At 39.3% G+C, this 22,350-nt stretch overlaps 1 protein-coding gene across 1 annotated transcript; it reads right to left on the bottom strand.

Annotated features, from left to right (window-relative positions):
* Positions 1-1,766: 1,766 nt before the first annotated feature.
* LOC117295019 (Hermansky-Pudlak syndrome 1 protein homolog) lies at positions 1,767-20,802 on the bottom strand. The gene is made up of 15 exons (XM_033777581.1): positions 20,718-20,802; positions 16,447-16,613; positions 15,928-16,080; positions 15,255-15,376; positions 14,006-14,114; positions 12,887-13,038; positions 11,548-11,749; positions 10,753-10,968; positions 9,967-10,200; positions 6,164-6,331; positions 5,215-5,327; positions 4,269-4,617; positions 3,373-3,486; positions 2,611-2,690; positions 1,767-2,023 (listed from the first exon to the last, which is right to left on the bottom strand). Exons 1-15 carry the CDS (start codon positions 20,782-20,784, stop codon positions 1,846-1,848), a joined length of 2,424 nt encoding a protein of 807 aa, XP_033633472.1. The 5' UTR covers positions 20,785-20,802; the 3' UTR covers positions 1,767-1,845.
* Between the last annotated feature and the right edge of the window lie 1,548 nt (positions 20,803-22,350).

The following is a 22,350-nucleotide window of genomic DNA, read 5'->3' as shown; positions in this document are numbered from 1 at the left end:
TAGAAAAAATCTGGAATTAATGTAGTTGGCAATTAGCTTTGTTTAAATTGATACACTGGCTGCACAGTGTTCATGTAGCACCAACAACTCTGGTCTAAATTGATACACTGGCTGCACAGTGTTCATGTAGCACCTACAACTCTGGTCTAAATTGATATACTGGCTGCACAGTGTTCATGTAGCACCAACAACTCTGGTCTAAATTGATATACTGGCTGCACAGTGTTCATGTAGCACCAACAACTCTGGTCTAAATTGATATACTGGCTGCACAGTGTTCATGTAGCACCAACAACTCTGGTCAGTATTAAACAAAATTACGCACAAAGAAAAGTTCATACTATTATACAGAATATATCCTGCCGTCGATTTCACAAAGAGTTAGGACTCGTCTTATGGCGAGTTAGGACAAGTTACTCGTTTTAACTTAGGATTAATCTTAAGGTCTGCATGCTACAGTGCAGGGTTGGGACTCTTCCTAAGTCCTAAGATTAGTCTTAAGTTGGGAAGAGTTTTGTGAAATCAACGGCTGGTTCACAAAGCCTGTATGACGGGAGATTCTGTTCTCTATATACAGTGAATTGTGTAGAAACAGCAGCCTCTATCGATTCAACTTTATTCAGACCATTGTAATTTACTGTATGGGGGAATCAGTCTTTATATCATATGTCAATACACACCCATTCGGTCTTCGACCAATCAGTTCTAAAAAATAATTATCAAAAAATTACCAACATTATTTATTATCGCACTTTCCAAATGAAAGAAATCATATACTAATAACATAGGCAAGAATTAATGTATTATGAGACTCAATTTCTGTTAAATACATGTACTACTAAATATTTACATGCAACAAAGTCCAAGAAAAGCCAGATAAGTAGAGTTGAAAATCAAGTAAACAAGGAAACTCTGTTATCTTGAATCAAATTGTTTGAAGTGAAGATTTACACAATCAGCTTCTGTAAGGAATGTCTTGTCAAAAATAAAATCTGATGGACCCAAACCAAAACCACTCCCTTGTGCATTGTATGGAATATAAAGGGGTCACTTTAAATTAATCCAATGACTCAACTATCAATGACTTGTATTGTTTATAAATGTTCAATTCAGATTGGTTTTTGTCTACATAATGCTGATTAATAAGCAAAATTACAAATTCTTATTTTCACATAAACGTTAAATCCGTCAAACATTTAACATGATGACAGCAGCAGCATTCACGACCAGACACCTACCTCTAAAAATCTAAGAAATGATTCATGCATGAATCAATTCTCACATTAAAATGTTCTGGGTTGAAAATTTATTCAAACCATAATACTTTGAAGGGATTCCTTTCTCAAAAATCTTCTATACTTTCAACAGCTGCAGTGCTTCGCAGACGACCGGATTTGTGACTTTGTACCACAATCCTACAGGTAGCTAGCTTGTTGAATATGTGCCCAAGCAGCCAACGTGTTCCGTTCTACCATCGTCCAATAAGCAAATTGCTCGTTAGATTTGAATATTATCTAATTATTGTCTAACACAAAGACTTGCTGGATAGCAAGTTGCCACTTTAATTTGAATTCCTTAGACTATATAGCCAGTTTCTATTTCACATGATTAGGGGCAAGCTTTTGTGTAGTTACGGACACCCATACACAATTCTGAATGGATTTGTATGACACAATGGTACCAGGATTTGCTCATCTGGAGGTTTTCATGCTAAAGCTTGTCCCGAACCATTTGACATAGTAACTGTCTTTATAGTCTGAGGAATTCAAATGTAACTAGTAACTTGTGACTAAGCAAGTCATTGTACCAGACATTATTCAAATCTAACTCGCAAATGGTTTATTGTTACAGAAGATTGACGGGTGTGGCCACTTCTCCTGAGGTCTCCCATAATGATGCACTTAAACGTCTTGCATGAGCTGTAACATACTGGATGGGTACCACTGATAGATGAATGCATAACAGCTCACAGCAACGAATCATACCATGCGGGATACCAGGGAAACAACGCTCCACTAAGTCCCTGGTTACAAAACACAAACAAAATGTCATTTTGTGTCTACTGATAATGCAAAATAGCATAATTACATTATCAACTCCTTAGGATAGGAATTGTACATCTTTAAACAGGTCCATGTGCCAAGCTGACCAATGTGTGCCTTATGAATGTATCCATCTATGTTCCAAGATGCTGCACCAAACCCAAAATGTATAAAGCAGCAATTTAAATAGTGACTTTGTTTACTTGTTGCACTTTTCTGATTTTTGTCATACTTTAGGTCATGCAGTCACTGTTTGGGTTGGTCAATGAACTTGAAGGGTTTACAATTTTTGTCTCAGTAAGACAACATTATTTTTTGCATGTACATTAGATTTACGCGACTCTGTGAGTAGGAATTTATGTCATGGCCCAAAAATTGATCTACAAAAGGTTTAAAAACTCTTTAAGAAACGGAGCGGTAACCTGAAGTCTATTTCAGCTAAACACTTTGGTGAGAGACCGTAGTGCTGAGACTGGCATAACTAAAGACTTTGCACCAGGGTTATGGTGTGTCTACTGCAAACTTCTCAGCCATAACACTAGACTTTCTAACCTCACATTGAACTTACTTGAAGAAGTTTCCAGTCAAGATACCAGGAATATCAGTATTTTCTGTTTTCATTGATCGCTGGGCAGCTACCAGCTTTCCCTTCAATGGAAAAACAAATTCAAAATCAATTATTAATACAAACAAGTAATGAAATGCAGCAGACTATACATTTGGTTAAGTGTAGGTAAATGTGTCACATACCTCATTTTTAACTGTTTCACAATACAGTAGTGAAAATTGGCAAGAATTTGAATGCACATTAGGGCATTTAAAACCAAGATAAACTCAAAGTAGAAAACATTCAGGAGACTTAGTTTCAAGTCAGCGTCATTTGGCCAAACTTGCACAATTTGGGTCAAGAAAGCCCCACAATTTTCCAAAAATCCTGGGGAGAACCCCGCAATAGCCTTTCTGATACTTGGCAATCTCCACAAAGTAAATTTATGTTTTTATTCAGAGGATAACAATGGAAATAACTCTGACTTGTTTCGTTAGCCTTGACAAACACCCTTTTTTGTGGATTTTTTTTCACACAACTAATTTACATCGGTGTAAGGGTAAAAAACAAATACACAAAATTACTTCTTCTTGTGTAAGTTTTCTTGTGGTTCATTGACTTTTTGTTCTTTTTGTCAATTATATCAATGTTGAATGTTTTACAATGATTTTTCTTAGAAGTTTGCCAAATAAGTAATATCAATCTGATTGAATTGCTCATGAATGTCCAGGTCTGTAGACAGTAGTCTAATGGGCCATACGTAGAGAGACTCGTCATACTTACCGTCACATCCTCAAAGTAGATGTAATATGAGAAATAGAAATCTCCTTGTCTTAATGCTGCTGTATAGAATCCTTGCATTAAATATTCATGCATTGTAGGTACTATGCTCCATACCTAGACAAAGACAATGCAGGGTGGCATAAGATACAAACATTATTCAGATAAGCTGCTTACAAGATAATTATTAGACTGGTGAGCTACATGCATAAAAATGTATTGTTTTCCAAATAATAACCAGGGGTGAGAGTCATTGCTAATGCAAAAGTCTTGGATACAAATTCAAAGTCAAGTTGAAATGATGCCATTTCTACCTTTTGGTAACCCCTGGGGTTATAGATTCCAAGGAGCTTTCGGAAACAGTATCCAAAGCACTAGAAAAGTAGACCTATGAGCAGGATTTCTTTATTTGTGGAAACAAATATTATTTGATTTTCTTCACCAGGCCAACATAAAAAGTCTGAATCAGACAAAAGTCTGAACAATCTCATCCCTGAATAACATCTGGGCCCCATTTCTTAGTCCTGCTTACCACAGAATTATTGCTTATAAAACCATAAGGTACCATAAGCCCATCATTATGTGGTAAGCAGAACCATGACATTGGGCCCAGATGATCTGGCTAGTTAGTACTACTAAAGGTTAACTTATTGGTGTGAACTTTCTTGGATCCTCAGGCAAACCTTAGTACCAAAGGTCCATGGACATTCATTTAGAAATGTGTAAGGGTGTTCAACGTCTCTTATGACTACGCAAAAGCGCACTCCAACCCATGTGACATAGCAACTGTCCCTATAATCTGAGGAGTTCAAGTTTAAGCGGTCACTTAGTTATGACTAGGAAAATCATTGTACCAGTCAGTAATCAAATCTAATTTGTGAATGGTTGACTGAACTAACCTTCTCCTTTACTAATGATGATGCCCCGGACTGCACTATCCCATCATATGATACTCCAGACACACTGATAGAGGGCGCTGTGATCTGATCAGTCTTCCTATCAACGTGTATAAAATGCACAAGACCTGGGAAGTCTTCTAGGTATGTAGTCATGGTGATATTGCGCTGTGCCTTGATGGTTAAGTATTGTTGATAATGATACAAACTCTCCCTCAGTAAGCTTTGTGAATCTTTAATGGCTTCTGCATAGCGTTTGGACACACTCTCAGGGTTGGATTTCACATTGAAGTATCGCACCCTGAAAATGACTTTAAGTAGACGGCACATCTCAGACAGAGCAGACTCTAACCTGGAGACAAAGAATCGGATAGCAAATCAAATATCTCAAATATGGATAGAAAATGATAACATAGTCATCCATTTTTTTTTTTACATTGATCAATCATGACTGTGATACCCCACACTCCCAAGTCCACCAAAAATCTGATTATGATTGAACTCCATTCAAACAAATAATGTACACATATAAACAAAGCTGGATGGCTGGTCGTCTTGTGTTTTCCAATTACTAATAACAGTAATACCTCATTGTGTAGTATCTTTGTGAAAAATTATTACAATGAATCTGATATATCTTTCAATTCTGTCGAGTATCGAAGAAGCATGACAAATGAGATAGATCTTCTCTTAGTCATGTTATTGCTTGTTTAACTCGTTTCGAATCTGGTTTTGTTGAATAAATTCTGGTCCAGTAAAAATGCTCAGCTACAAGCCCTTCAGTCATGTGGATTTTCTCGCCAAATTCGAGCCCTTGTATTGGGCATTGAGTGTGTGGCACAGTTTACTCCTAGGTGAATTAAAAACTTGGTAGGTGGTAATTAATGGATTTGTCTATAAGGCATTTATTTGTGTATGTAATGCCTGGACTAGTAAGATCTGTGATTACCTTGCTGGAATGATCACTGTCCGATGAGTATCTAGATATTCCTGAAGCCCAAAGCGTTTTACATTATTCCAAGTGTCCTTCAAATCTTCCTGATGCCTGTTCATGCAGTTTGTCTGCAAATTTGAAAACACATTTTAATCAGTATTTAATACACAAGATCACTATGAATAACCCATAAACACAATTAGAGATTTCTCTGAAGCTTAGTTCATGACAAAACGTACATTTTCAGAATAACGAGATTCAATGGGTTAGTTATGAACTTTCTCAGTTAAGAGCTTGAGAAGAAAAATATTGCAGTTGGCAAAATCTTTATATTCTGATTCTGATCAATTTCACCTGACATCCTCATCACAATCTTCTTGGCTGTGCAATTTTGGGAGAAACTGTCCTTGTACGAATTACACAAAGCTGTGGCAGTGTCATGGCCGAGTGCTTAAGAGCACTGGATTCAAGCACTGGTGTTTGATCCGCAGAGTGTGGGTTCGAATCCCGATGTGAGACTTGCTACATAAAATTGGGGAGGTAGTGCATTCTGCTCTACCGGCCAGGCTTCGGACAGATGATACCCAAGCCTACATCCGTATGGACTGTAAAAGGGGTAACCCTGTTTCAGCCGAAGGAGTGGGTGGCATAGGCCTCTGGAATAAAATAATTGAAGTGGCCTTCAGGCCTTGTGTGTCAGGCGACTTGCATACAAAAATAAAACATTTTTTTTAGATAAGCTTATAATTTGTATATGCAATTGACTTAACCCACAAAATGTTGAGAATGGAAGACAGTGGCCTCAAATGACCTAATGTATGTGCAACAGCTAGGTCAACAGAAAGATAAAATCATTTTGCAGTTTACTAACTTAGGCATGATATGACAAAATCAAACAGAAAAATTCCTTTGTCGTTTAAAAAATTAGACAAAGTGAAGAATATTATCCAGATGAATGAGCTACCTTGAATTTCCTGGCGTGGTCACATATTTGTTTGACCATATTATCCAAAGACTCGATGAGTAAACGTGGTGAGTAATGCAAATGAGTCTCAGATTCATTCCTATTTTGTCCAATCTGAGTCAAGATATCTAACGTCTTGCTGATCATCTTAGCCAGTTGTAACCTCACCTACAAATAACAATAAAAACAGTATAAACAAAACAAAAACATTTACACAATATCTTCATCTGTTAATCATAATGTCATTTCTAAAACCAGCTCCAATCTTTGCTGAGTCAACAGACCTGGATACCAAATTGGCACACAGGTTTCTAATCACTCACATCAATGATATCTACCCTCATATGTAATAACTTTATGAGTACTTAGTGTCTGCAATATTTGAATAAATAATAATAGTAATAACAGACAGACAAATTCTGAGACAAGTTACTGAAATCTTCAAAATTATGAGACCAAATTTATGTGGCACCTTATAAAGGTTTACAAGGTGCTGTGTACATTCAGCAGCCCCTCCAAGACATACCGGGTTGTACAAGGTGCTGTGTACATTCAGCAGCCCCTCCAAGACACACCGGGTTGTACAAGGTGCTGTGTACATTCAGCAGCCCCTCCAAGACATACCGGGTTGTACAAGGTGCTGTGTACATTCAGCAGCCCCTCCAAGACACACCGGGTTGTACAAGGTGCTGTGTACATTCAGCAGCCCCTCCAAGACATACCGGGTTGTACAAGGTGCTGTGTACATTCAGCAGCCCCTCCAAGACATACCGGGTTGTACAAGGTGCTGTGTACATTCAGCAGCCCCTCCAAGACATACCGGGTTGTACAAGGTGCTGTGTACATTCAGCAGCCCCTCCAAGACATACCGGGTTGTACAAGGTGCTGTGTACATTCAGCAGCCCCTCCAAGACACACCGGGTTGTACAAGGTGCTGTGTACATTCAGCAGCCCCTCCAAGACATACCGGGTTGTACAAGGTGCTGTGTACATTCAGCAGACCCTCCAAGACATACCGGGTTGTACAAGGTCCTGTGTACATTCAGCAGCCCCTCCAAGACACACTGGGTTGTACAAGGTGCTGTGTACATTCAGCAGCCCCTCCAAGACATACCGGGTTGTACAAGGTGCTGTGTACATTCAGCAGCCCCTCCAAGACATACCGGGTTGTACAAGGTGCTGTGTACATTCAGCAGCCCCTCCAAGACACACCGGGTTGTACAAGGTGCTGTGTACATTCAGCAGCCCCTCCAAGACATACCGGGTTGTACAAGGTGCTGTGTACATTCAGCAGCCCCTCCAAGACATACCGGGTTGTACAAGGTGCTGTGTACATTCAGCAGCCCCTCCAAGACATACCGGGTTGTACAAGGTGCTGTGTACATTCAGCAGCCCCTCCAAGACACACCGGGTTGTACAAGGTGCTGTGTACATTCAGCAGCCCCTCCAAGACATACCGGGTTGTACAAGGTGCTGTGTACATTCAGCAGCCCCTCCAAGACATACCGGGTTGTACAAGGTGCTGTGTACATTCAGCAGCCCCTCCAAGACACACCGGGTTGTACAAGGTGCTGTGTACATTCAGCAGCCCCTCCAAGACATACCGGGTTGTACAAGGTGCTGTGTACATTCAGCAGCCCCTCCAAGACATACCGGGTTGTACAAGGTGCTGTGTACATTCAGCAGCCCCTCCAAGACATACCGGGTTGTACAAGGTGCTGTGTACATTCAGCAGCCCCTCCAAGACATACCGGGTTGTACAAGGTGCTGTGTACATTCAGCAGCCCCTCCAAGACATACCGGGTTGTACAAGGTGCTGTGTACATTCAGCAGCCCCTCCAAGACACACCGGGTTGTACAAGGTGCTGTGTACATTCAGCAGCCCCTCCAAGACACACCGGGTTGTACAAGGTGCTGTGTACATTCAGCAGCCCCTCCAAGACATACCGGGTTGTACAAGGTGCTGTGTACATTCAGCAGACCCTCCAAGACATACCGGGTTGTACAAGGTCCTGTGTACATTCAGCAGCCCCTCCAAGACACACTGGGTTGTACAAGGTGCTGTGTACATTCAGCAGCCCCTCCAAGACATACCGGGTTGTACAAGGTGCTGTGTACATTCAGCAGCCCCTCCAAGACATACCGGGTTGTACAAGGTGCTGTGTACATTCAGCAGCCCCTCCAAGACACACCGGGTTGTACAAGGTGCTGTGTACATTCAGCAGCCCCTCCAAGACATACCGGGTTGTACAAGGTGCTGTGTACATTCAGCAGCCCCTCCAAGACATACCGGGTTGTACAAGGTGCTGTGTACATTCAGCAGCCCCTCCAAGACATACCGGGTTGTACAAGGTGCTGTGTACATTCAGCAGCCCCTCCAAGACATATCTGGTTGTACAAGGTGCTGTGTACATTCAGCAGCCCCTCCAAGACATACCGGGTTGTACAAGGTGCTGTGTACATTCAGCAGCCCCTCCAAGACATACCGGGTTGTACAAGGTGCTGTGTACATTCAGCAGCCCCTCCAAGACATACCGGGTTGTACAAGGTGCTGTGTACATTCAGCAGCCCCTCCAAGACATACCGGGTTGTACAAGGTGCTGTGTACATTCAGCAGCCCCTCCAAGACATACCGGGTTGTACAAGGTGCTGTGTACATTCAGCAGCCCCTCCAAGACACACCGGGTTGTACAAGGTGCTGTGTACATTCAGCAGCCCCTCCAAGACACACCGGGTTGTACAAGGTGCTGTGTACATTCAGCAGCCCCTCCAAGACACACCGGGTTGTACAAGGTGCTGTGTACATTCAGCAGCCCCTCCAAGACATACCGGGTTGTACAAGGTGCTGTGTACATTCAGCAGCCCCTCCAAGACATACCGGGTTGTACAAGGTGCTGTGTACATTCAGCAGCCCCTCCAAGACATACCGGGTTGTACAAGGTGCTGTGTACATTCAGCAGCCCCTCCAAGACATACCGGGTTGTACAAGGTGCTGTGTACATTCAGCAGCCCCTCCAAGACATACCGGGTTGTACAAGGTGCTGTGTACATTCAGCAGCCCCTCCAAGACATACCGGGTTGTACAAGGTGCTGTGTACATTCAGCAGCCCCTCCAAGACATACCGGGTTGTACAAGGTGCTGTGTACATTCAGCAGCCCCTCCAAGACATACCAGGTTGTACAAGGTGCTGTGTGTATTCAGCAGCCCCTCCAAGACACACCGGGGCAAACCCCTTCTCTGAGCAATAAGTAACTGTGTTCTTGTACGTGCATTACACAACACACAAGGCCTACAGCTTTATGTCCCACCTGAATGATGAAGCCATAATGGTTAAGTGTCTTGCTTAAGGACACAGGTGTCATGACCGGGTTTAAAACCTACACTCTGCTGAGAGCTTGGGTCCAGTGCTCTTCACCACTCAGCCATAACATGCCACGTTTTGAACTTGAACTTTCATAAAGGTCAATTGAAGGTATCATGGTGTGAGGGCCAGTGGTCGCCCTGCCGAAAACAAAGGACACTTTTAGGATTAACAAGGTTCTCAACTTCTATGCCAATTTTCTTGACATAAAGAAAGTCATAGAATGAATATCTGGTTACTTTCCTGTCAGATATGTGTGTATTATTTATACTACTTTAAGATCATTTTAAAAATCATTGTTATTTGATGTTTACTTTTAACATGTTAGTTTGTTCGCAGGGCCCAAATGGAAACCAGTTCTTTTACTGATTTGGCTCACCCTGGGTAAATAAAGGAAATAAATAAATAAATAAATGGTAACTGTCCATAAATTGATCTCACCTCAATGACAATGACCATAGTAGTCCCAGGTAGAATAGGTACAAATTGTAGTACATGAGGGGAGCATTTACAAGCAGGTAGCTGTAGGAATGCAGGCATTCGTACACAATCTTTCCATTCATTATCTACACTCTCACTAGCAGATACTGAAGCTCCTAGTAGTGCTGATTGTGTAGCTACACCTGAACCTCTACTCACATCTTCATTCTCCTTAGGCAACTCTTTCTCTTCTTTCTAAAGAATAAATCCAGTCATTCAAACTGTTAATGCAAAATAATGCATGATACTGGTTTGAAAACACTGACCTGGGTACATGATTTTAAAGAGCTGCTTAATGGCCGATGTTGTGCTTACAATGTAATCTTCCATTTCATAGCGCTGCTTAATGGCCGATGTTGTGCTTACAATGCAAGCTTCCATTTCATAGCGCTGCTAACTGTAAACTACACAAAAAGGTAAGCTAACCTTCAAGTGCTTACTGCATGAAAATTAACAATGTCTCAATGCAAATCCAAGGTCATCGCACACGCTGGCCGCCTAATTTTCTTGCTATGCTGTAAAAAAAACATTACACATGAGCAAATTTTTCTGCTAGAGTAAGCACAAAAATTGCTTACCATTAAGCAGCGCTAGTAAATTAGGACCAGGTATCCAATTAATAAAACAAGGAACAGGATACCTGGTAGCTGATACAGGTTTCTTTATACACACAAGGTACTTTCTTAGTTTTATATTCTTATTTCCCACACATTGACATACATGTATTAATGAATGTTTTATTGATACCTTGCCAAGTTGCTTGTTTGGTGATACACTGACTGGAGGTGTACTAAACTCAGATTCTCCTTCACTTAACGACTCAGATGATGTACTACAACCCACAGCTCCTTCTTCTTGTTTACTGGATTCTTTTGTTTTGATTGGTTGACCTTTAACCCTAGATGCAGCACCATCAAGCCCCTCATCGTCGTTGTCTGAATCCGCAGGGCTGTAGTAAGAGGACTGAAAGTACAGTACGTTCTTTGATCAACATTTACACAACTTTGGAAATGCAGATGCTAATGGAAGACTAAGATGCTAAGAGGCATCAGACACATCGGGTAATTAAAAAATGAAAAATATACAACTGCTTAAAAATAATAACATCGAGGTCTTACATGTATATAGCGCATGTATCTACTTACAAGGTACTCAAGGCATTGAGTAAGTACAAACTTTCAGTAAGACAGGTTATTGCAGTGATGGATTCTAAAACCAAATTATGTACAGCAGCCACAGCCAGGAACACCGGGGCAAACCCCTTCTCTTTTCGATAACACATATGGGACCAACGGCTTTACGTCCAATCCGAAGATCGAAGCAATGGTTAAGTGTCTTGCTTAAGGACACAACTGTTCCGACTGGGGATTCAAACCCACACTCAGCTAATCAGAAACACCAAAGTTTGCTAATTGCAGGTTTTTAGTTGCATAAGTATAGAAAAATAAAATTCAAAAACTAATCTTGACCTTACATAAGACTACAGCTGTCATATATTTAGACTGTCTGAATGTGGTGTTTTGTAGTGTTTGTAGTACATACCGCATCATCAGAACCTTCTTCCCCAGCACTCAAGAATTCATCACTAGCACTTGATAGATTCTGACTGAATGGAGTTGGCCATTCACTCTGTACTACACTCTGACTTAATAGATTCTCTAATGTCTCTGTAGTAGGATAGAAGCTCTGAGCTAGCAGTGTCGTCAGCAGGATATCAGAGGATTGTAACTCAGAGGCCTTGCGGCTGTAACAACAACAATAATCAGACATCTATGAAATATTTGTTTTGTGGTTACACTTGTGTGTGTCTACTTGTCAGGTAGATTTTGTTTTTTAGAGGACTGTCTTGCTATATATTCTACAACCGCAAAGTGGCATATTTTCGGATTTTCGATAGACTTCTAAGTTTTGAAAAGAGCTGTCCTGCTTTTTAAAGACATTGGACACTATTGGTAATTGTCAAAGACCAGTCTTCTCACATGGTGTATCTCAATATATTTCCATAAAATAACAAACCTGTGAAAATTTGAGCTCAATTGGTCTTCGAAGTTGCAATACAATAATGAAAGAAAAAACACCCTAGTCTCACGAAGTTGTGTGCTTTCGATGCTTGATTTCGAGACCTCAAAATCTAATTCTGACGTCTCAAAATCAAATTTGTTGAAAATTATTTCTTTCTCGTAAACTACGTCACTTCAGAGGGAGCCGTTTCTTACAATGTTTTATACTATCAACCTTTCCCCATTACTCGTTACCAAAAAAGGTTTAATAATTATTTTCAGTAATTACCAGCAGTGTCCACTGCCTTTAAAGTACTACCTGGGCGGGAGGTAGAAAGTTGGCTGGAACTACTCTTTTAGCTTATAGAGGATCGTTAATAACTTTATAACCACTGAGTGAGTTCTTAATTGGTCTCAATGTTTCGACTAGCTTGCTCTAGTCATTGTCAAGAGACGTTTATTAGTGACATTGACACAAGTATCGAATCCCCCTACACTGTCCGCAGGACATTAGTTATCCCACAAGCATACAGTCCAGTTGCGTAGGGGAAACGAATGCTTTGCATATTTCTGTAATCCACAAGAGCTTGTGAAGTTATCATCCAGCACATTTCATTAAAGTCAAGAATGGATTGACACAAAACAATATTGTCTGATTTCAATTTGTTAAAGGCAGTGGACACTAGGCATGGGCTAAAGGTTTTAGCAAAATATATAAAATGATATTATTATTATATATTTTTAATGTTTTAGTGCATGCTAGGTTGACAGTGTCACTTTTATTTGTCAGTTGTAAGGAAATAATAAAACTTAAATTCTATTGCATTGATTTACTCATAACCTAGCCAACCTTGTTGGGGTTCGTTTTCAAATATACATACCTTGAATACAAAGCCAGAAGTTTAGCGTCTACCATCAGCATGGCATGAACAGCGTACTTCTCCCCAACAGCACGTAGTTTCCTTAAGACTGTTTCCAAGGCACTGATACATATCTCATTCACAGTTTGGTTCACTTGAAGTCTCTCAATGGCCTGTAGAAAACCTCAATTAACTCCTATGCTCAATACATCAGAGTATATATTTGTCCTTCTGTAAACTTGTAACAGTTTGGACAGCATGCTTTTTACTTCATTCTTTTTACAACACACCTCTTACACAAATTCTGCCTTTTCATTGGTTTAGAGCGCATCACATGTTATATCTTGTTTTACTACAACCCTGCGGCTGTTTGACAGCCGTTTGCCATGCAATAGCAAAAACTATATAACACCCCAGCAGATCCTTGCCATTTGATTGGAGGATTGTCCGTCACGTGATTGCAAATAAAAGCGCCATTGCCCGCTGAGTCACTCACCGTGCTTTTTCGTTCCATCCGACGGATGGAACGAAAAAGCTGAGTAAAAACATCACTACGTGCGCGTGTCTTTGGTAATGCAGCAGTGTTACTGCAAGGCATATAAGTAAAATTACTAGCATTCGGCTTCTACAATTAAAAATTGCAGGCCTACGCTTTGTTTGTTTTGAAAGTTGTATCTTTCAATCAAAATGACAAAGATCTACTTGGATGTTATATAAAACAAATAATGAATGTTTTTCATTCGTGCAATGGTGCGAATATGTTCATGCGTTGAAAGCTGGAATGTTCCATTCAACTCGGCTCCGCCTCGTTGAATAGAACATTCCATCTTTCAACTCATGTTTTAGAATCCCTCTCTAAAAACTACACTCCTTTGAAGGGAATTATTTCACAAAATGTTATACCTTATCTTCAGCTGAGGTGTTTCTCAACAAGTAGGTTTTACAGTTATTCACACACACATTTATTTGTATTGCTGCCCTACATTACACATGTTAACAAAGTTTGTCAATTATATTCAAATTATGAGTAGTTTACAGTAACACATAGTAGTTTAGGATATTAAAAAAATGAAAGTTCACAATGATTAATTCTTGGAGTATTTACCAACGGTAAAACCTGCCATTAAATAATATGATTACCTCAACTAGGAAGCACTGTTCTTTGTTATACAGCTCTGTCCATGTGTCAATCACTCTGGTAAACTCCTCCCATACAGTCTTCCTTGCTGATTGAGTATCTGGTCTGAGCCTGTGAGTATAAATCAACACACAATATCAATAGAGGGTCAAGCTTTCTGTCCATGTGTCAATCACTCTGGTAAACTCCTCCCATACAGTCTTCCTTGCTGATTGAGTATCTGGTCATGTGTCAATCACTCTGGTAAACTCCTCCCATACAGTCTTCCTTGCTGATTGTGTATCTGGTCTGAGCCTGTGGGATATAAATCAACACACAATATCAATAGAGGGTCAAGCTTTCTGTCCATGTGTCAATCACTCTGGTAAACTCCTCCCATACAGTCTTCCTTGCTGATTGAGTATCTGGTCTGAGCCTGTGAGTATAAATCAACACACAATATCAATAGAGGGTCTTACCAACAACAATCAATGTAACATTACCAGTTAAAATACCAAATCCTTCCAAAATCAGTTAATGGTTTAGGGTGCATTTGCTTGGTTCCGATTTACACAGCCAAATAAACGCACTCTTAGCACGGGGGTCAGTCATATCAAAGTCTGAACAGGCAGACTGTGATTAGGTGAGTGTGACCATGGTGTGGCGTGGCGGTTTCCAGCCTTAATAAATTGTGTGCAAGAGTAAAGGAACGTGACCTGCAGTCCTGCAGATTGGCAAACTTCTTTCAAAATGTTATATTACTCAAAGGCAGTTGAACAGAGAGAAACATTCTGAAACATTTATGAGATGTAATTCATAAGATTATAAGTTATAAGAGTTTACAATGTGCTGTGGTGCATTCAGACACACCGAGACAAGCCCATTCTCTTAGTGATGAGTGTAAGTGGGTTCTTTTATGTGCTTTACACAACACCTCAAACCTACGGCCTTATGTCCAACTCGAAGGATGAAGCAAATAATATGGTAAAGTGTCTTGTTAAGGGCACACACTCTGCTGATCAGAAACACTAGAGCTTGGGTCCGGTGCTCTTTACCACATGGCTACGACGCGCCATTGTAATTCGCGTATATTTTGTTTACATACACTTGTAGGAAATTTACATCATTAAACCATAACGCAAGGCTGTTCCTTGCTCTATGTGTAAACCAAAATTAAATACATCTCTTTGTTGATAACTATAATTTTAGAAAAATTTAGCCAAATAAAAAATTCTCTTTTATTCTCATATGAAAACAAATGGTTAGACTCACTGGTCTAATATAGGTCCATAGTAGAATGTTAAAAGTCTTTGAAGAACTTGCAGTTTGCGTTGAAGAAATAGCTCTGACTCAGTCTCATCACCATTCACAGCAATGTAAAGATAACCATCGCACTAATTATTAAGAACAAAAAATAAAACAATTGAACAAAAACCCAGTCTAGAAATTGATGACTGTCGTGTGAAAGCTGGATCATGAAGGGTTTTGGTAATATATTCATAGTTTAAGCTTATTATTTTCCTTGGTATTCAAACCAACCATATATATGGTCATTACAGCTGGCTAGGCTCAGACTTTAACTCATGTAGAAGAGCTTGAATGCTGTGTACTACAACCCTCAAACACAAGTCTAACCTAGGTCCAATTTCATGCTTAAGCAGAAGGTATTGCTCAACAAATGCGTCTGCTAAGCAGACGTGAGTAGGATACAAATTGTACATGTGACATGGTAGTTTGGTTGGTAACCTTACTCTAGTTAAGTATAATGTTATTGCATTTGGCTTTTTACCCATACACCGATGTGTGTAGCACTATATACTGTAAAATCACAGGCATTACTCGGGTGGGGTATAATGTTGTTGTGCTTAGCTACTTTTTGTGCTTGAGCAGCTTCATGAAATTGGCCCCTGAGTAACAACAACAACATTGCTATTTGAATCCTTACCTGCCTCAGGACAAATAAAAAGTCATTATGAGTTTTAATTGATGAGTATGGAGAATTAAGCTCATTTGACATTGCAGCATAGGATGCTACGATGGGTGAGAAAAACTGAGTTGCTACCGAGATATCCAAATAATCCACATCAGACTCATCTTCCTGTATGCAATAATCAGAGGAAGAAAAAAGTGTCTTAAGAAATAGTGTACAACAAACCTAAATCATGTTGATTAAAAACACTTATTAACACTTAATGTCCTAAGTTTGACACAAATTGACTATGGTCTAGCCGACCACAGTCATACAATACGGCACTACCTTCCAAAGGCATGTTACATAGAGGTAGATAGCTCATTGGTTAGACACAGATATAAATGTTGCTTGTTTACTGGAATCTTGCTGCCAATCTTGGATCGGTAGAAAGCAAAGGCTTACTTGAAAGAATTAAGGTGATTATAATAAGACTGATATCAAACCAAACCATTTCCACAGCCCAACAAGGTGGGCTTAAATCGTACCACTTACCAATAAGTGTCTTTCCCTCGCTGCTTGATTGATATGATTAATGAATGCTTTATCAGCCTTCAAGAGCACAATATCAGGCATGCTAGGGTTACGAAAAACCACTAGGCATTTCATGACGACTACTTCGCGATATTCAAGCAAATCAAACGGGGGAGGTCTCCAGGCCACTGCAAAGAGAAAGGAACAAATTATCTCATTAAACAGCAAATAATTTTAGTTTATTTCTGGTCAAGTCAAGCAATCAAACAGATTTGAGGAATAATACTCCTACCTAGAACAATGAGGTTTGATCCACTAATCATCTCCACGAACCTCATAGATCATCATGTACATAATCAAATTAGAAACTTTTTGCCCGTCCTGTTTACATGCACCTACAGTTCTTTTAAGAAACTAGGTCTCGCTTATATTAGGCTCTGTATTTTCATTGTATTCTCATTAAGCTCAGCACACAAAAAATCATATCTGCAAAAAAAGTTTCAAAAAATTGCACATTCTCACCAATTCATCTTCACCTTCCGTAATAACAGTGAAAAAAAATGCAATTTTGTTTCGCAGAGTTGGTTTGTTGGGCCTGCGCCAAGCTCACTGTGACATCAAAAACATTTTGGCGAAATCCTGTTTCTAAAAATAAACTTTAGGAGCTGTAACTGTGAAGGGCAACCAAAGATTTTCAATGGGTTTGCACATTGATGGCAGTTAGCATCACAGACCTGATCATAGTCAAAGTTTTAGTAATACTAGATAATAATAAGGACCTAACAAAGGTTGGGAAAAATATGCGCTCGACGCAACCATTTTCTCAATGTTTTGTTGCTTGTAGCCCCATAAATTGGTCCGATCCACTCCGTATCCTTGGCCCCAGCACCACTGATATAAATTTCTTCGCTTTTTTTGTGTGCAACGATCTGCATCATGAAACTTACCGATCTTATGCTACTGTACTGAAGTTGTAGATAGCCCTACGCCTAGATTTGTTTAAAAAAACATTACACGTTATGGGTAAAAATCAAAAAAAAAATTATTGTGTGAAATTTTCAACAAATCTCAATGATCTTTAAAACTTGTTAATTTTCAAGGCGCGCACAGTTCTCATAGTTAGGCGAGTTCCCTTAACCAATAAAAAATAACAATATGATCGATTGTTACAATTGAAGGAATCCAAATTATATTATAATATGAGTATGTACATATGCGCACTCAGAAATTGAGCAAGTTGTCAAGATCGATGAGATTTCTTGACAACTTTTTCAGTGTGCGCACATGGAAATTCTCATAATTAGTCTGGTTCCTTTAATTGTAGCAACCAATCGAATCCTTATGGCTTAAAAAAAGGGTTGAGAGAACCCGACTTATGATGAGAACGAAAATGAGCAGGGGCTGGTTTTTTTTTTGGTTTTTTTTAAGTTAAAAGTCAAAGTGGTGGCTCCATAAAGTTATCCACAAATCTATGCATAGGGCTATCTACAGCTTCAGTAGCATATAGATCAATCAGTAGACCAAGTAGCTGGGCCCTGTATCCTGGTGTCATGTGTTTTCAGTAGGATAACAGAAAAATTGTCCACAATGATTTTTTTTCAAATCATCTATCCAACCTTTTTTACAATGACACTTACACTTACATCGTGTGTTGAAATCTGAAAAGTTTTGTTTTTATGTTACGAGAGCTAATCCACTATTTACATTGCTAGTGCGTGTACAGCATTGGAGCAACATCATATGTTTTCAAACCTCTCATTGGTTGGTATTTTATTGAACATTCAGGATGGCGTGCAAAATACATTAAAATTCTCATTCGATTACTATTAAAGAAACAAATCTAGTTACATTTTTGTCCCAAGACATACGGTTACTTGATATAATAATAATAATAAACACAGCATTTGTAAGGCGCACTAACTCTGTAAAAACATTCAGAGGCGCCGGTCCAGGTCAATAAAAGAAAATCTCTGATGTGTTCAAATGCCAGTCTGAAAAGATGTGTTTTAAGGGAGTTTTGGAAGTGAGAAATGTCACTGTATCTCTTAGACTTTGAGGCAGAGAGTTCCAGAGGCGGGGGGCAAGATTAGAGAAGGCCCTATCACCATAAGAGGCAAGGCGAGTCCGGGGAACAAGAAGCATGCTGCCTGATGACCTCAGACCTGGCCTGGCATGCCGGTGCTGAAGCATGCTCGCAAGGTAGGGAGGGGCTGAACCATGAAGTGCTTTGAATGTCAGGAGGTTGATTTTGTACTGAATTCTGAAATTAATTGGAAGCCAGTGAAGATTGTGTAGGATGGGTGAGATATGACAAGACATCCGGAGATATCACAAGGCATGACAGTTCAATTCAACACTCCAACCCACTTGAAGCATAAACACTTTTTCAGACTGGTCACCGTGGTCAAGTGGTTAGACTGCAGGCCTTGCAATCACAAGGTTGTTGATTCGAATCACCGTGTTCGTTGCCAACCGCTGATTTCAGTTTTTCACAATCAATGTCAATGTCAAATGACAAGAATAAATCATGTCGTCTAGTTACTGAGCTGAATCAGTTTCTTGATTTGTGCAATTCTTGTGCAAGACTTGTCGATAACATTATGTAGTCTAGTTATCTCATCATAATATTATATCGTAGGAGGTCCTGTTTTCGAGGTGTCCCTAAAATCGTGGCAAATCTTTTACCTCTCTGTGCGTGATGTAAACAGTCCCTAGATAAAAATTTTGTGGTTTTATTTGCCAAGCAAAGAGTCTCCTCTCCCTTGACCAAAACTTAGAAACACGTAAGGCTCCACTGGTCATTTGCACTTGTAAATGCAAAAAGTTTGGTATTTTTGGCATTTCTACAAGGTACAAAAATATGTCATAATGTTGAGGCCATATAAAAATATTTGCCCATCGAAAAAGTTTCATCAAACGCTATTTCAATTCACAATTCATGATGATCAAAATCATGTGACTGAATGTTTTGCTGAGCATTCTTAAAAAAAATACCAAGGCTTAAAGAAGCCATGTGCCTTATATCATTTTCTAATATTTTTATTTTGTAACCCTCGTATCAATTCTTTTATTAATATTAAAATTTAAACATCAGCTTGTTGATTCAATTATCACTGTTTGTTTATACGCTTTATTATAAATAATAAGAAAAACATATAATAAAAAAAAATAAAAATCATATTTGGAAGCCAGTAATTATTCACACTTTTTATATTTTTTTTTATTTTTATTTTTTTTTGCAAGTTACCATGGTAATTTTCAAAATTTAATAAAAAAATATTTTGAATAAAACGAAGGCAACTGCTGGCTATAGAGTCATACACAGAGTCTAAAAGAACACTTGTAGTCACTGCAGATGTTTCTTCCATGTATGGCTTCACCGGGAAGCCATTCTTTCTCGCTTGCCGTGAAAACAGGAAAAACTCAAAACAAATGGGGCCAGTTGAAGTCATCCAAGATCGGTGTGTGGTGTGAACATTTCAATGTCCATCAAGTTTTAATACATGTTTGCATACTTCATATTAACAAATGAAGATAATTAAGGGCATCGGTTGATATATGGCATCATTATTTTTTTCCCAATTCAAAGAAAAAAGGCATAATAGCGTGAAAACTGGTAAGCAGAGGATATAGACCCTTCGCGTACGGTCCTACTACTTGCCGTCAACTCACCACCTTGCCGTCAACTCGCCGTCAACTCATTTTCGTGTCGTCAACTCATTAAATTTACATGAAAAATCTATAAAAAGGGGGCACGGAAGTGTTAAGTCTGGTTTAAACTACATATTTCTCATGGTTTTCGGTACAAATTCATTCACAAAAACGACTTTGTGTTGATAAAAAAAAAGTACCAATCATTGACATCTTGGGCCAAGACTAATCATTGTGAAAAGCAAGATGGCGGCCGACAGTTTTTTGGCTTAGAGAATTTTTTTTCACGAGAAAAAAAATCAATTTTTATTCCGAAATATGACCTAAAACTTACGCGAATCCTCTTTGAGCTGATACTTTACAGTTCTATGCTTCTTTTGTGGATTTTAAATGTATATTGGAGGAGTTGACGGCGAGTTGACGGCGCAAGTGAGTTGACGGCGAGTTGACGGCAAGTAGTAGGACCCTTCGCGTACGCAGTGACAGTTCAAACTATATTATTTGTTTGGGGTGCTTCCCGGTAGCGGGGTATTCTGCAATTACTCCAAATCATTGCAATATTGGGGGTATCAGGGTCACAACAAAGAACAAAGGCGAAGTAGCTGACTATTGACAAGGGCCATTGAAACTTTCTTCCATACCTTTTTTTTTCCGGTTTTTACAGCTAGGCAAACCAAAGAGACAAAAACAAAAGTCCACTCCTCTCATCAGCGCACGATGTGACGTGCGTCGACCAGCAGCAGACAAAACTTTGAGGAAACACGCGCCACCAAGAGCCCGAATGCAGCCAGGGCCCAATTTCATAGAGCTGCTAAGCACACAAAATTCGCTAAGCATGAACTTTCTTCCTTGATAAAAACAAGATTACCAGTTGAATAAAAAAAAGCAATATGCAACAAATAGAAATTTGGTTGTAATCTGTTTTTATCAAGGAATAAATTTCATGCTTGACAAAAAAAAAATTGACAATGTTTGTGCTTAGCAGCTCTATGAAACTGGGCCCAGCTAATTAATCAACCATCCTCTGGCTATGACCTAGACAAAAAGTAATTGCAACCTATTTATTTTTAGAGGAAAATGGCTTTTTAAACCCTCCCAAACAACTGTTAACATATCAAAGAAGAGAAATAGGGAAGTATTGGAATAATAATTTGCATAATTTGCATAAATTAAAGTGTCTCATTGTCCCTCCGGTCATCTACCTTCAATCAAGCAATGTATCAAAAAAGTAGAAAAAGGAGGTAGGGAAAACAATATTATGCATAATTTGCATAAATTAATTTAAAATTGCCGTTTTGTTTGTTTTGGGTTTTTGCGCATACATAGGAACGCTTTAAAAAAAAAATATCAAACAACAGGCATGTTACCCGGGTGGGATTCGAACCAACGACCCTTGCAAATCTAGAGCAGTGTGCCTGTGATATTTTTTTTCACAGGACTCGGGAAAGTACTGAGTATACAGTGATACACACATCGGTGTATGGGTAAAAACCAAAATTAATATTCTTTATCCCCGATTCAAAAATTAACATCCATTATCGTTGCGGTACCCGCTGCCAAAATATAGGATTCGAACTGCCTCTAGTTACCGGGCAACCTCGGTAGTCTAGTTGGTTAGACACTGCTCTAGAATTGCATGGGTTGTGGGTTCGAATCCCACCCGATTAACATCCCTGTGGTATTTTTTCACACGACTCGGGAAGGTCTCTGCCGGGTACAAACTCAAGAGAAAGAAAAACCTCAATATTGAACCAACATGCAACAATAATCAATCTCGACAGGTCACGTTAGCACAAGTGACCTTGATTTTTTACTTTTGTTCTAATAACAATGCCATCTAAGATGGATGATGAATCATTGTGAGGTTCGTAAGAATTTTATTGATTCTTAGAAACAGATTATTTTTTTCTAAAAGCATGTCACTTTGAGCCCACCTCTTTACAAAGTAACAAACACTGAAAAGTTCTTTTCCCCCGAATTCTCGCGGAAGGCTTTCTTCAACCGAGGGCGCCATAGGAACTTGAAAGCCATCCCCGAGCTAAAATTTTCTTTCAAAATTATTTGTTGCTCACAATGTTACAATTCAATAATTGTTTCTATTAAAAATAATTTTATCACAAAAAATAATAGTGCAGGACCATTACGGAAGGATCTCCTCACGGTCTCCTGAACACATCGCTTTGTGATTTTCACTTTTTTTGAGGCACAAGTCAAGTCTTGAAGAACAAAAAAAATTATGAAACTTCCATTTGCTTGTTCGGGGCGGGCGAACTC

This window comes from Asterias rubens, chromosome 9 (genome assembly GCF_902459465.1).
Source record: "Asterias rubens chromosome 9, eAstRub1.3, whole genome shotgun sequence".
Lineage (NCBI taxonomy): Eukaryota > Metazoa > Echinodermata > Asteroidea > Forcipulatida > Asteriidae > Asterias > Asterias rubens.
Note: the sequence above shows the minus strand (reverse complement) of the source record. Positions and strands in the feature narration are given on the sequence as shown.